Below are 12,763 nucleotides of genomic sequence, written 5' to 3'. Positions count from 1 at the left end.
GAATATGAACCAATATGAAATATTATACAACCCATTTTGTACAAACTTGATTCTTAAATCACAAATGTGATTTCGTAATCGGTCTCCAATCCTCTGCATTTTAAATAGTGCTTAATTCTATTACAGGATTTGGGTTTTCAAAGGATTCCCTTTCTGTAATTATGAGATGCTGCTACAGCACACCTTCATTTAGTTTATACATACAAGCACCAAGAGTCAAACCTGTTCTATAACTGTAAAGTTTCAATAGCTTCTTTTCAGGTTTGTCTGTAATGTTTTTTTCCCATAGGACCAGTATATTCTTCAATAGGGCTCCTTCACTTTTGTTCTATTATTTTCAGTGAGTGCCATCTAGTGGAGGTTTTCTCTTTGGGCCAATCAGAGGAGAATGTTCATCTTCTTCACAGTATCTCAAACATCTGTGGAATGACGCAGTGTCTTTGATAGACTCATTCCAGATGTCTAGAGAATCTCATGTATGAACTCTAGTCTGGTAGTATATATCTATGCATGTGATATTTGCAAGCATGAAACTAGCTGAAAAGGTAGCAGAGCCCTTTACACAGTCATAGGAATCATACAGACAATTAGTAAAAGGATGAGTAGCTGGTTATTGGATTGTTAAAACATTGTTATGTAGTGTTCTTTAAAGTGGTGTGTCTTCAATTCTTTCCTAAATTGGAGCAGGATTGGGATGATTCTTAGAGCCACTTTACTAAGAGCAAATGTAAGAAAAGCAAAACCTTTAAAGGCAGAAGCACTTGGGTGATCTGAATGTATTTGTGGATCACTTCCTTGTCTTTAGACTGCTCGCTTCACAAAATATGATCAAATAATTTAATCCCTGGATTTACCATACAACATTAAACTTGGCAACGTGCTTTCATCTATAACTCTTACTTCAACTGATTTCCAGACTTGTATTTCTTCTTGATCCTTAAACATTATTGCCCTGCTTGACAACCCACAAATGTAAATTTGGAAAGGAAAATTCTAGTACTTTTTCTGTGATGTATAATGAATACCTAGAATTGCTTGGAATTGAAAAACGGCCTCAAAACGTTACCCTCTCAATTAAAAACTATGCACATCTTTTCCACAGCTGCAAACTGTTAATTCCCACATTTATTAGCCCAAGTGGTTGTGCATCTAATATGACCATTCGTAATCTTTTTGTTATGGAACTCAATGCAATATGTCCAGGTTACACAAAGGACTTGCCACAGTCTTAGGGTTGGACAAAATGAAATAACCTAAATGCATCATTACGTGACCCTGCGAGAAATCCCCACATCAGTGTGAGATACATTAAAGGCAGCCCACAGTGTGACAAGCCCATGCTAAGGACAAATGTGGCCTATACAAATGCTTCACATTAGTTAACATAACTTTTTACAGCTAAAAATCTTTTGTTAAATTGTCAACAATTTAGCTAAGTAATAGTTAAAAATACAGAAGTTGTGTGATTGTGAACTATACCTTGCATACAATTTCGATGCCACAGGAGTTATCTCCATGACTCTGGACTCCAATTTTTTCGACTCTGCTGATCACTCCAAGTGGAACATCAAGAATAAAATTTGGGTCCTAATAAATTAAACACAATTATATTAACATAATATCTTACAGCTTAAAAAGTGAGAAAAAACAAGAACACTGTAAAATTTACCGTGATATCCTAAGAGACGTGGGCAGTTTGGATAAAGTTCGTAAATAGCACATGATTTACTTCTTGCAGATAGGAAATGTGTTGTGTCCAGAAGGAATGAAAGCTTGTGCAACAAATTTGCGTTTATGAATTCCCAAGCCTTCAGATGTAATTGACACATGCCATATTGAAATAAACAATTCAATCTAGTGGAGTTGGAAATCTTTCACGGAATTGCCTGTTCTTGCACACACATTGTGAAATCTGATAGGATTACCGATACTACGTGTTTTCAATGTCTGTGGAGAACAAGGTGCGCTCCTCAACAACATATGGCAATGCCCTGTGATACAGGTAGATGGATTAAGATCAAAGTTCACTTTTTTGCAGGTTTAAATACCCTCACAGATTTAATTGCAAGAGAAATGCTGCTGGCATATGGGGTGACCTATGCTATTGAAATACATGAAACTTCTACAAAATCAGAGAATTGATGGCAAGATAAAACATTGCAAACTGTGGGGCAGCAAGACATTTCCCAATTTTTCCTCCTGGCCTAGAAACATAGATTGGTGTATGATGGTAAATACATTGATATGCTCTAACAGGATTTGCCTCCGAAAATGTACAAAGATAGGGTGATACTGGAATAATCTACATTGACTTGACTAGGTTCCCTGGCGCTATATTATTTTGGCAAAATGTTTTGTCTCCCGAGGAATACAAAGTACCTCCTTAACAGTAACTAATTGCTATCAATTCAGAATTTATATCTGAAAAATATATAAGAGAAGCAAAGTCGGAATCCCTCTCCGACTGATGCCCGCCGGCATTTCTGAAAGAAATGGCAGAATTGATGAGCCCTGAGCTCACAGAAATCTTCAACTCTATGTTTGACTCTGGCGATGTTCCTTCCAGATGGAAACATACCTCCATCCTTCCGCTGCTAAAAAAAATCCTCCCTGGATGTGACTTATACGCACAACTATCGACCTATAGCCCGGTTGCCGCTGCCAGCCAAAATAATTGAAAAAATTATGAATACTCAATTAGCCCAATTTATTCGCGAAAATAACCTGCTCGATCACTCCCAGTTTGAATTCCGCCAAGAGCACAGTACGGAAACGGCACTCATTAAAGCCACAGGGGAGATCAGAGCGGTGATGGATGGAGGAGGCACAGCCGCCCTTGTGCTCCTCGGTCTGTCAGCCGCTTTCAATACTGTTGATCACTCGCTCCTGCAACAGCGGCTGGAGCATCTGGGGGTCAGGGGTACGGCATTAGCCCTACTGTCCTCCTTTCTCAAGGACAGGAGATTAACAGTATCAGTAGATGGGTATCATTCAGAGCCTTATACCCTCCAGTGTGGTGTACCACAGGGCTCCTCCTTGAGCCCGTCTCTTTTCAATGTCTACATCTCCGAACTGGCTCCCCTGATCCGGGACTTTGGGTTTAGTCTGACGTCTTATGCCGATGACACCCAGATAGAAAACAGGCCCCTCCTACCCAACAATTTCAGAACTGCATGAGCACAATTATTAGATGGACATTGTCCTAAACTCAATTCTGAAAAAAACGGAGGTCCTAATTGTTGATAACATGCAGCCAAACTGGGGCAATCTGTGGTGGCCGGCAAAGATGGGAGAATCACCAGAAACAGCGACTAAGGCCAAGAACTTGGGAGTGTGGTTTGACAGCAAACAATCACTTTCAGAAAAATGCAATTATCTCCACCTACCACTTTCTTATTAAGAAAATAAGGAAGATATTTCCTTATATCCCCCCGGACACTAGGAAAACTTTGGTAACATTGCTAATCTAGTCTAAACTGGATCACTGCAATGGGCTCAATTTGAACATACAGAAGCAGTGTTTAAAAAAGCTTCAGATCGTTCAAACCTCGTTCAAAATTCAGCAGCACGGTTACTGGTCAACATTCCTAGGCACAAATCTGTATCCAAAGAGATTTGCGGCCTGCACTGGCTCCCTGTACTACAACGCATCAGATTTAAGGCCCTGTGTCTGGCTTATAAAGCACTGAATCACACAGGTCCTTCCTTTCTTCAAAACCTTTTTGTCTTGTATGAACCAACCAGACAACTCCGTTCTACAGGGGCCAGACTCTTGACAGTACCCAGAATCCGAACATCTCACTGGGGTGGCCGCAGCTTTCAATATGGCACCTCTAAACTCTGGAACACTCTTCCGAGTGAGCTCAGAAGCACTAGCTCCCTCACAATCTTCAGGAAAGGACTAAAAACCTGGCTATGCCAGAATTAGACGCTTGATCGGGCTTACTGTGTTCTCAGCGCCAAGATACCCCCGGGTATTTGTGCGCTTTACAAATCCCATTAACATTATTTTTTCTCCGTTCACACAATTGTCTAATCATGTCTCCCAGAGATGTCAATAAGGGGAAACAGTAACTACAACGCGGCTGTTTCCATAAATACCCTTAACCACGGATCTGTTACAACTAAATTTGTTGTAAAGGTATGCGTGGTAAAGGTATATTCTTGGTAAAGGTTATGCGTGGTTATGGCATTCTCCAAACGCATACATGGTAAAGGCATGCGTTGCAACAGAATGCGTTGTAACATCACACAACAGTCAATAAGTATACAAGCTTGGGAATCTTCTGTATGTATGCCTCATTGTTTGTCATTAGTTGATGCATAAAAAAAGCAATAAACATTTTCTTAAAATGTACTAAATGACAGGAGCGCAGGTAAATACGTTATTAGATTACCTTCAAGAGGTTACAAGCTACGGAAAATAAATGACTAACACAGAATTCAAGAATTTAGTGGGAGTGCAATTTGGAAGTGCATGCATGTATGAGTTTGTCGAAATGCAGTGGAATGCTGTTGACGGGAAGCTGAGATTTCATCAACACTTGTTTTATAAGTTTGAACTTCCACATTACATTTACAACACCTATTTTTAGCCAAGTATATCGATTTACGTTATAATATGTTTTTTCTAAGAAAACACTGCATAACAGGTGAGCTACTTAGGGATGCCACCCTTCAAAATGCAAATTGCTGAAGTCAGGATGTTTTTCCTATTTTCCGACACCCATTACTTTTTTTGTTTTTACCGAAATATACAGTAGGGAACAGGATGTATTCTGAATTCAATCAGATAAACAATCTGCATTAACTATTGGGAGGCAGTGAAGGGGGATATGCATAATCCACTTCAGAAATGAATTACGATATACAGCGAGAACTGCACAGCCAATATGTCAATAGCTGACCTTTTGGCTTTGCCAATGTTTGTTGCTAATCTTAACAGTCACAGCAAAACAGAAACAAGCACTGGTAAAGCCAATAGAACTGGCATTGGTGGTCAGCCTTCTGGCAATTCTGATTTTGTTTTGTCATGGCTTTTGCAAAACCTTATTATTTGGGAACACGCCGGGTCCTAAGTTATCTTTTTACACAGGCAACAACGTTTTTTTGGTCTCAATAAAACAAACATTACCATAGGACACCCTGGCACTGAAGGCATACTGTAACTCATAGTAAAGTCAACCAATGGCTGAAGTGGGTTGATGCATTGCACCTAATGCATTCTAGCGTGAGTAGAAGAAAAATTTAAATGACACCAACCACAGACTAATGGATGAGGTCTGGCTATAAACCCCTAATAGTAACTATGGTATGGATAGGATCGGATAGAGTTTATAAAGCGCTCGAATGCCGAGGCGTCTTGGCGCTAATGAGTGAGAAAAGAGAAGGACTGCAAACAACTGTACTGGCTGTTTTATACCGCGGGGAACAGCCACGTTTTTAGCAGTTTCCTGAACATATGCCTGTTTGGTTGAAGTCTCACAGTAGTAGCCAGTTGGTTCCATAGCCTGACTGCACAGTGCGATAGACTCCTACCTCCCCATCTTGCACTGCAGACTTTGGTGGTAAAGATGCGACCAGTGTTTGAGGATCTGAAGCTTCTCGTAGGGATATACTAGTGGAAAGATTTACGGAGGTCAGCTGCCCCTCCGCCATATAGTGTCTTGTGAACCAGGCATAGGGATTTGAATTCCATTTGCTGCTCTATTGGGAGCCAATTCAACGACTTAATAGCAGCAGAGGTAGAGTGGCCTTTTGGGTTATTAAAGAATATCCGAGCAGCGGCATTTTGTATAGACTGCAATTTAGCCTTCTGCGCCTTGTCAATGTGTATGAATAGTGCATTGCACTAATCTAGGCGTGATAGGACTAGGGCCAATACCACTGTTTTTCTTAGCTCCTAGCACATCATTTTAGAAAAATATAAAAGCTCTTGGCCTACACAGATTTGAAAAAGTCAATATGTCTGGAATTGGCTGCAAGCCTTGTGCCTCTGAGAAAAAAAGGAATACAACAAGGAAAGAAAAAAGGAAAAGGAGAGAAACAAGGAAAGAAAGAAGGAGAGAAAGAAGGAAAGAAAAAAACTGAAAAATATAAGACAACAAAGAAAGAAGGCAGGAAAGAAGGAAATTAAACAAGAAAGAAGGAAAGAAAGTAAGTAAGGAGGAATGAAGCTAAAGACAAAAAGAAAGAAGGAAAGGAGAAAAAGAAAGTAGAACAGAAGGAAAAAGAAAAAAGGAAAAAGAGGATAACTTAATACCCCGAAACCGGACCCAGGGTGCTTGTTTCTTGTTCAGGGAAGACCTGGCTTGGCAGTTCGGGCTGGACTGTTCCCACGAGGCACAGGGTCAAGACTGATTTGCATATGGCTGAGTCCGAACTGAGGTGGCAAAGTGAGCTAAAGAACGATGATGGATTCAACCCACATCTGTGACTGGGGGTGAGTGTCTGAAAAGTTTCAGTAATCTGTCCATCATCTCCTTGTGTTAACTTAATACAGAACAGGTTAAAATGGACACGATCTGGTATGCTTTGAAATAGCAAAAGCAAGAAAAGCAAAGCACTCCAAAAGGAATTTACAACAGCATTGGCAGGATATGGGTTCGGATATAGATTGAATGGGCCCAGTGATCACATCAGAAGTGTCCTGCTATCGCATCAGGCTCTAAGCATATAACCGTGACATGATAGATCCCCCAGATGTTGCAACACTAATTAAATTTCTTGGACCAATGAATACCCACATTTCCTACATCCGGACTTGCACTTGAACAAAAGCCTAGGAAAAATACTCCCTCCTACCTCGGCTCCCTCCTACCCAATCACTTGACCCACATGAGCCCGTCTGATCATGTTTAAACCTTGCTCCTAACAGCAAATTCCGCAACACTTCCTTGCAACTACCTAGTTGCCAGAGCCAACCCTTGCACATTTTCCCTCCCTTCCCCAGTTCTAGTTTACCCCCCCCAACAGTGTTTATATGACGGCAACATGCTCCTGTCTCCTTCACTAATTTTCACCCAATCCCTCCCACCAAAACATTAGCTGACAACTAAGTGTGATTTTGTTTGTATTCATGTTTATAATATTGTTTCTTTCCAATATATTGTTTCACTCCCACTATGTACCACAACGATTTGTCTTGTTACATGTGCTGTTCGCAATGAAAAACACAATAAAATATCTTACAAAAGAAAATACCAGGTTCTAAACACAAAGTAATCCTAAAGTAGAAATAAAAACACTGGCACTGAAGGGGGCTAGTTTGTGTGATGATGTGCTCCCTGTGATAGAGCAAAATGGAGAAACTCAAAGTGAAATCAACCTGTGGTTTAAGTAGGCTGACCCACTGCCCCATACTATGTGAAGTGGGCAGAAGCAAAATGTGAATAACACGATATGAATTCGTTATATCAAGGGGACGCAGATCAAGGAGGCGCGAGCCTGACATTCCTCCCGACACCGTGAGGGCAACGGCAGCTACCAGCTAGGGGAACTTACCTGCAATCAGACCTCCAGGTCCGCCGTGAGGGCAACGGCTTGGCGCAATACTTCATCTCCCAGGTCCCCCGGAGCGGCGCAGCAGGTGACGACAGTGGCAGGCGTCACCTGCCTATTTCTTCGCTGCACGCCTCCCGCAGCGCGGGACGCGCGCGGGCAGCGCCCGTGCGAAGCCCGGGCCAAGGGCGGGCCCGTCCTTGCACGTCATCGCCAGGAAGAGGCAGGGCTGGGCCACCCCCCTCACATCGTTCTCGTGACGAGGAAGACTGACAATCAAAGCACGATCATCGCGCAGCTGTAAGCTGAGAACTGTAAGTACTGTGGCGGCAGAACAGTCTCAGTTGGAATTACCCCTGTTTGGAGACTCAATACTGTTTTCTGTTTACTGGGGTCAACACGGTGGCAGTGTACTCCAGAGGCAAGGTGGCTGGATTGACATTACGGACGCATTAAGCCCCCGAGGGCCCATTTGTCCTTTCTAGTACTGTGGGATTGTCTTGAAGGGGTTAAAGATATTAAGTAAAGGAGCTGGTGACTCCTTGGGGCATAGAAGGTTTTAATGGTTGGTGTAGGCAAGGGGTAGGGTGAAGTAAGTTGTGGGTGTCAAGTTGATTTGGTCACCTGGCAGTTTCACCAAAGGATAGCAGAGGTATGGCAGGTACAGTTAGAACACGCTCAACCAAATCTAGGTTGAGGCAACCTACCCAGCCAGATCTGCCCCTTACGGTAGAGGGTCTATTGCCAAAGCAGATTCATCCAACGGCAATTGACCGAATGCTGCAAAAAGCTATAGGGGCGGTTTCTAGCGAGATTGAACGCACGGAGAGAGGCTTATCCCTTACACCACTAATAAACACACCAACCTCGGCCCAAATAACAGTGAGTGATAATCTGGATTCTTCCCCTCCCCCACCTCCAGAAATGAACGCTTCGGATCTCCCTTGTGCTCAGCGGTCTGTGGAGAGGGATAGTGGGGCCCATATCAGGAGTTTACCACCAGAGACAGGTAGGAAACGTAAAGCCGGCCCAGCGAAAGGTAGGCCCATCAAATCAAAAAGCCGCAATGCCCCCCCAAAAACGATAACCAACAAAGGGCCAGGGAGGGATGATGAGCCTAAACAATACTCAATCCCACCATTATGGTTATCTCAAATAATGGCAGACTTCCAATCTCAATTAGAAACTTTTATAGTTAATCAGATTAGACCACTTACCAGTAGACTGGACAAGATAATTAATGAAATAAAAAGCAGGGAAAGGGTATTTAGGTCAGTTCCAGAAACAGTCTCTATCCCTAGTGCAAGTGGCATCAGTTGTGTCCCTGCGAATGAGGGACAATTCAATAACTCAGAGGTGAACCAAGCCCAAGTCACGCAGATTCTAGCACGTGAGACTCACACATTGCCGCAGACCAAGCCCACAAATTTTAAGGGGAAGGTTCAACAAGAGGAAGTGCCAGGGCAAGTTTCTAATGTGCCATCCAGGAACTACCCAAACCCTCTAAGCACAGCTGACATGAATCAGATCAGTCAACAATCAACGAGCGTACTAAGGTCAGCTGACACAGTTTCCCTCCCAACGTTAAATCTACCACCAGAAGCATGCCCACTAGTTTGTTATCCTGGCTGGGGCACCAGAACTTAAAGTCGACCAGAAGGAGTCCCATCAGGAATTAAAAAATAAGGTTATCCACTGGTTGGGCTGCCATAAACCCCTGCCACACGGTAAAGATGGAGAGATTCTTCTAGTGAGAAGGGTGAACTGGCTCGGAAATAGGAATAAAGATATCCCAGGAAACTGTATAATTATCAATTTTAGGGATAGTAGTGTAGTCAAACATATTCTCAGAGAGGATATAGGGGTTAACAGTAGAATCATAAAACCATTACCCTTAGACTACTTCTATCCCCGCCCAAATGTCCAACATATAGGAAGTCAACATGAGGGTGGCCAAGGGGAGTTAACCCGTTTAAACCCCCAGGAACCTCTGGATTGTCAGGGAGAAAGGCTGAGGCTGTGGGAAGCTGACCAGGTCAGGTGGGAAAACAGGTATGCCCCCCTTATGTCATTAGAAGCTAATGACTGACTAACCCACTCCGAGTCGACAATGTTACACAGATGTAAGGAGGGTAAGGTCAACAAGCTGGGAGATAGGGTGGACGAACTGATCATTGCACAGGTTGCACCCACAGAAGGTAACTCCCAAATGATCCACTCAGATCCGCTGGTATTGCCCCAAGAAAGAAGAGAGGCTGACCCAGCCGATCAGTTAATTGCTACCAGTGGTGATTTGCTTGGAATTAACAAAGTGGCAAGGGAGTTAGATGAAGGTGGGACACCTCAGGGTCAGGAGGGCATAAGCGAGGAGTTAAGGGTGACAGGAGACTTTGACAGGTTACAAGTCACTCCCCAACAAATGGACCAGGCAAGGAAGCCAGAGCGTGGTTTAAATGTTATTTCCTGGAACACGGCTGGCTTGGCAAGCAAGTTTCATATCCAGGAGTGGAGAGAATATATCACCGAATTCAAGATAATAGGCCTCCAGGAAACCTGGGTAACCGAAAATAGCCCTTACCATATACAGGGCTTTAAATGTTTTTTTACCCCAGATCTGGCAGAGCCATTGGGGGTTTATCCCTATACGTGGATTTAAGGATAAAAGGCAAGTGGACAAATATATTAAGCCCATCTCGCAATATACAGGCCGTAAGGTTTGAGGGGCAAGGTCTTGGCCTGATACTACTCAACATATATAACCCGGGTGAAACAAACGAGGAAGAGGATATTGTGGGAATATTAGACACCTTATTGAGCAAGGATAACTCACAAGCAAATGGAGTAATGTATCCACATTATATAATTATGGGTGACCTAAATACCCACTTATGCTCCTTCCTGGTTCCCATAAATCCAGACTGGTCGCGCTGCCCCTCGGTTAAGGGGCCTCATTTTGCCCACACAACAGCAGGTAGAGAATTGAGCAAACTCCTGATTAGCCACAACATGGAGCATACCATGGATATGATGGCTATGGGAAGTGATGGCTCCCTTCCCCCTACCTTTAAAGGCAGAGGGTGTTCGTCACTTATTGACTATTTTTTGGTGTCTAGATCCCTTAAGCGCATGGTCATAGCGGTTGGAATAGAGTGGAATCTATTCAGTGACCACAATCCCCTAATAATGAAATTACAGTATCAGGCAGTAGCCAAGATAGGCACAGTGGTTGGAGTTCATGAGAGGGCAACAGACCAAGGAAGGCGGCTCAAGTGGGCCAAGATTGAGGGTGTAGCATTCTATAGAGATCTGATGGACCAAGGGAAACAACCAATTGAAGATTGTCTTGATTTAGCAATTGAGGGTTCTCAATTATTGTGTGCATTCGGGAAGATCACCAGCCTGGTGGATAAGCTTTTGACCACTCGATCTGTAAAAAGAACCCCAATTCAACCGAAATGGTTTGATAATGATTGCTCTCGTGCACTCAGAGAGCTAAAAAGCTGTTTAAAACAAAGGCCCAGGAATAACAACAGGGTTACTGAGTGTAGAGCAAAATACAAGGCTGCAATAAAAAGAAGGAAATTGGTTTTACAGGGAGAAGTGTGGGCTGATTTAAGGGAAGCGGCTGAATCTAGGGATCTTTCTAAATTTTGGAGTATTATTAACAAACCCTGCTTTCATGAAAGCAACACACCCGAAATCAGTGCAAACATCCTCCCGGAGCAGTGGGTCGCACACTTTAAGAGTCTGTACAATCACGAGAAGACGGCCACTGTCATTGTGGAGGATGTCACATTAGAGACCCATATAGTTGAGTTCACCCTAGCTGAAATCACCATAGGAATCGAGGGCCTATCAAAAAATAAGGCTCCAGGCCCCGATGGGGTCCCCCCTGACTTGTTTATCAGCAATGTGGAGTTGTGGGCCCCCTTGATGACCAGGGTAATAAATGCAGCAGTCATGTTTGGTCTGCCGCGATCATGGTCAACTGCTACCATTATTACCATCTTTAAGAAGGGTAATAGGGATAACCCCCAGTGCTACCGGCCTATTTCTCTCATTGATGTCTCCGCAAAGATCTTGGGAAGGGTAATCCTTAATCGATTAATTGAATGGACCGAGGACAATGATATTGTCTCGGACATTCAATATGGATTTAGATCTGGGAGATCCACTAGTGATCAATGTCTTAATTTATACATGCTAGTCGCCAAGTATACCATAACAAGTAACGAATCCATTTATTTAGGATTCATGGATTTGGCGGCTGCCTTTGATCATGTAAATAGGGAGAAATTGTGGCTAATGATGACCCAACTTGGTATCGATCAGGGATTGATCACCATTCTCAGGGAGCTACACAGAGATACCACAGCTAGGGTACGCTATAACAATGAAGGGGGCCTTACTGAAGCTTTTGGGTGCTCAAGCGGGGTAAGACAAGGATGCATTCTTGCGCCCTTTTTATTTCTCTTTATATTAATAAGCTAGAGCAGACCCTGATTGCTTTAACCACTGACTGCCCGAGAATTGGAACGCGCCAAATACCAGTTTTACTATACGCTGATGACGCCATATTGTTAGCCCGTACCCCGAAAAGCTTACAGATTTTAATCGATGGCTTCGTGAAGTTCATGGGATCCCTAGACCTCTCAGTAAATTTGGGCAAATCATTCGTGATGAGGGCAGGGAAAAAATCTTGGACTACATTTATACACAGAATTGGGTCTCACACACTGGAAAGTGTACAACTCTTCTCTTACCTAGGGATATTGTTTGATGAGAGATTAAAATTTACATCCCTGGTAGAAGAGAGATGTGGGAAACTGATATCTTCATATGGTGCAGTGACCAGCTATGGGCGCAGACTAGGTAGATGGTCCCCAGAACAAGTATTGCATTTGTATAATTCCATCTGTTGTTCTAAAGTTCTGTATGGAGCTGAAGTCTGGGGCTTTGTTAACACCACACAACTACAGCGGGAGGAAAATAAAATACTGCGGTCCTTACTTAAAATCCCACAGAGTACCCCAGCGATCATCGCCCATAGAGAGCTAGGGAGACCATATATCGAAGACACGGTCAAGCTCAGACCGATCCTGGCGTGGCTCAATATTTGGTTAAACACAGAAGCGAAGTTAAGTAGACTAATATTGAGCGACTGTCTAGGAAGAGAGCAATGTATGAAGATACCCTGGTTTAAATATGTAATGGTTACCTTAGAGAAGCTGGGTCACTTAGAACTTTTCACCAATCCATCAGT

At 43.1% G+C, this 12,763-nt stretch overlaps 1 protein-coding gene across 6 annotated transcripts in view; it reads right to left on the bottom strand.

Moving 5' to 3' along the window:
- The window catches only part of MTMR1 (myotubularin related protein 1), a 533,995-nt gene that overhangs the window by 372,277 nt on the left and 148,955 nt on the right, over nucleotides 1-12,763 (bottom strand). For all 6 annotated transcript variants that reach the window (XM_085608016.1, XM_085608018.1, XM_085608021.1 and 3 more), the window contains one exon: nucleotides 1,480-1,587. In XM_085608016.1, coding sequence (XP_085464142.1) covers nucleotides 1,480-1,587 — 108 coding nt within the window. The remainder of the gene's footprint in view (nucleotides 1-1,479; nucleotides 1,588-12,763) is intronic.

Source organism: Triturus cristatus, chromosome 5_2 (genome assembly GCF_964204655.1).
Source record: "Triturus cristatus chromosome 5_2, aTriCri1.1, whole genome shotgun sequence".
Classification (NCBI taxonomy): domain Eukaryota; kingdom Metazoa; phylum Chordata; class Amphibia; order Caudata; family Salamandridae; genus Triturus; species Triturus cristatus.
This window is presented reverse-complemented; position numbering and strand designations above follow the sequence as displayed.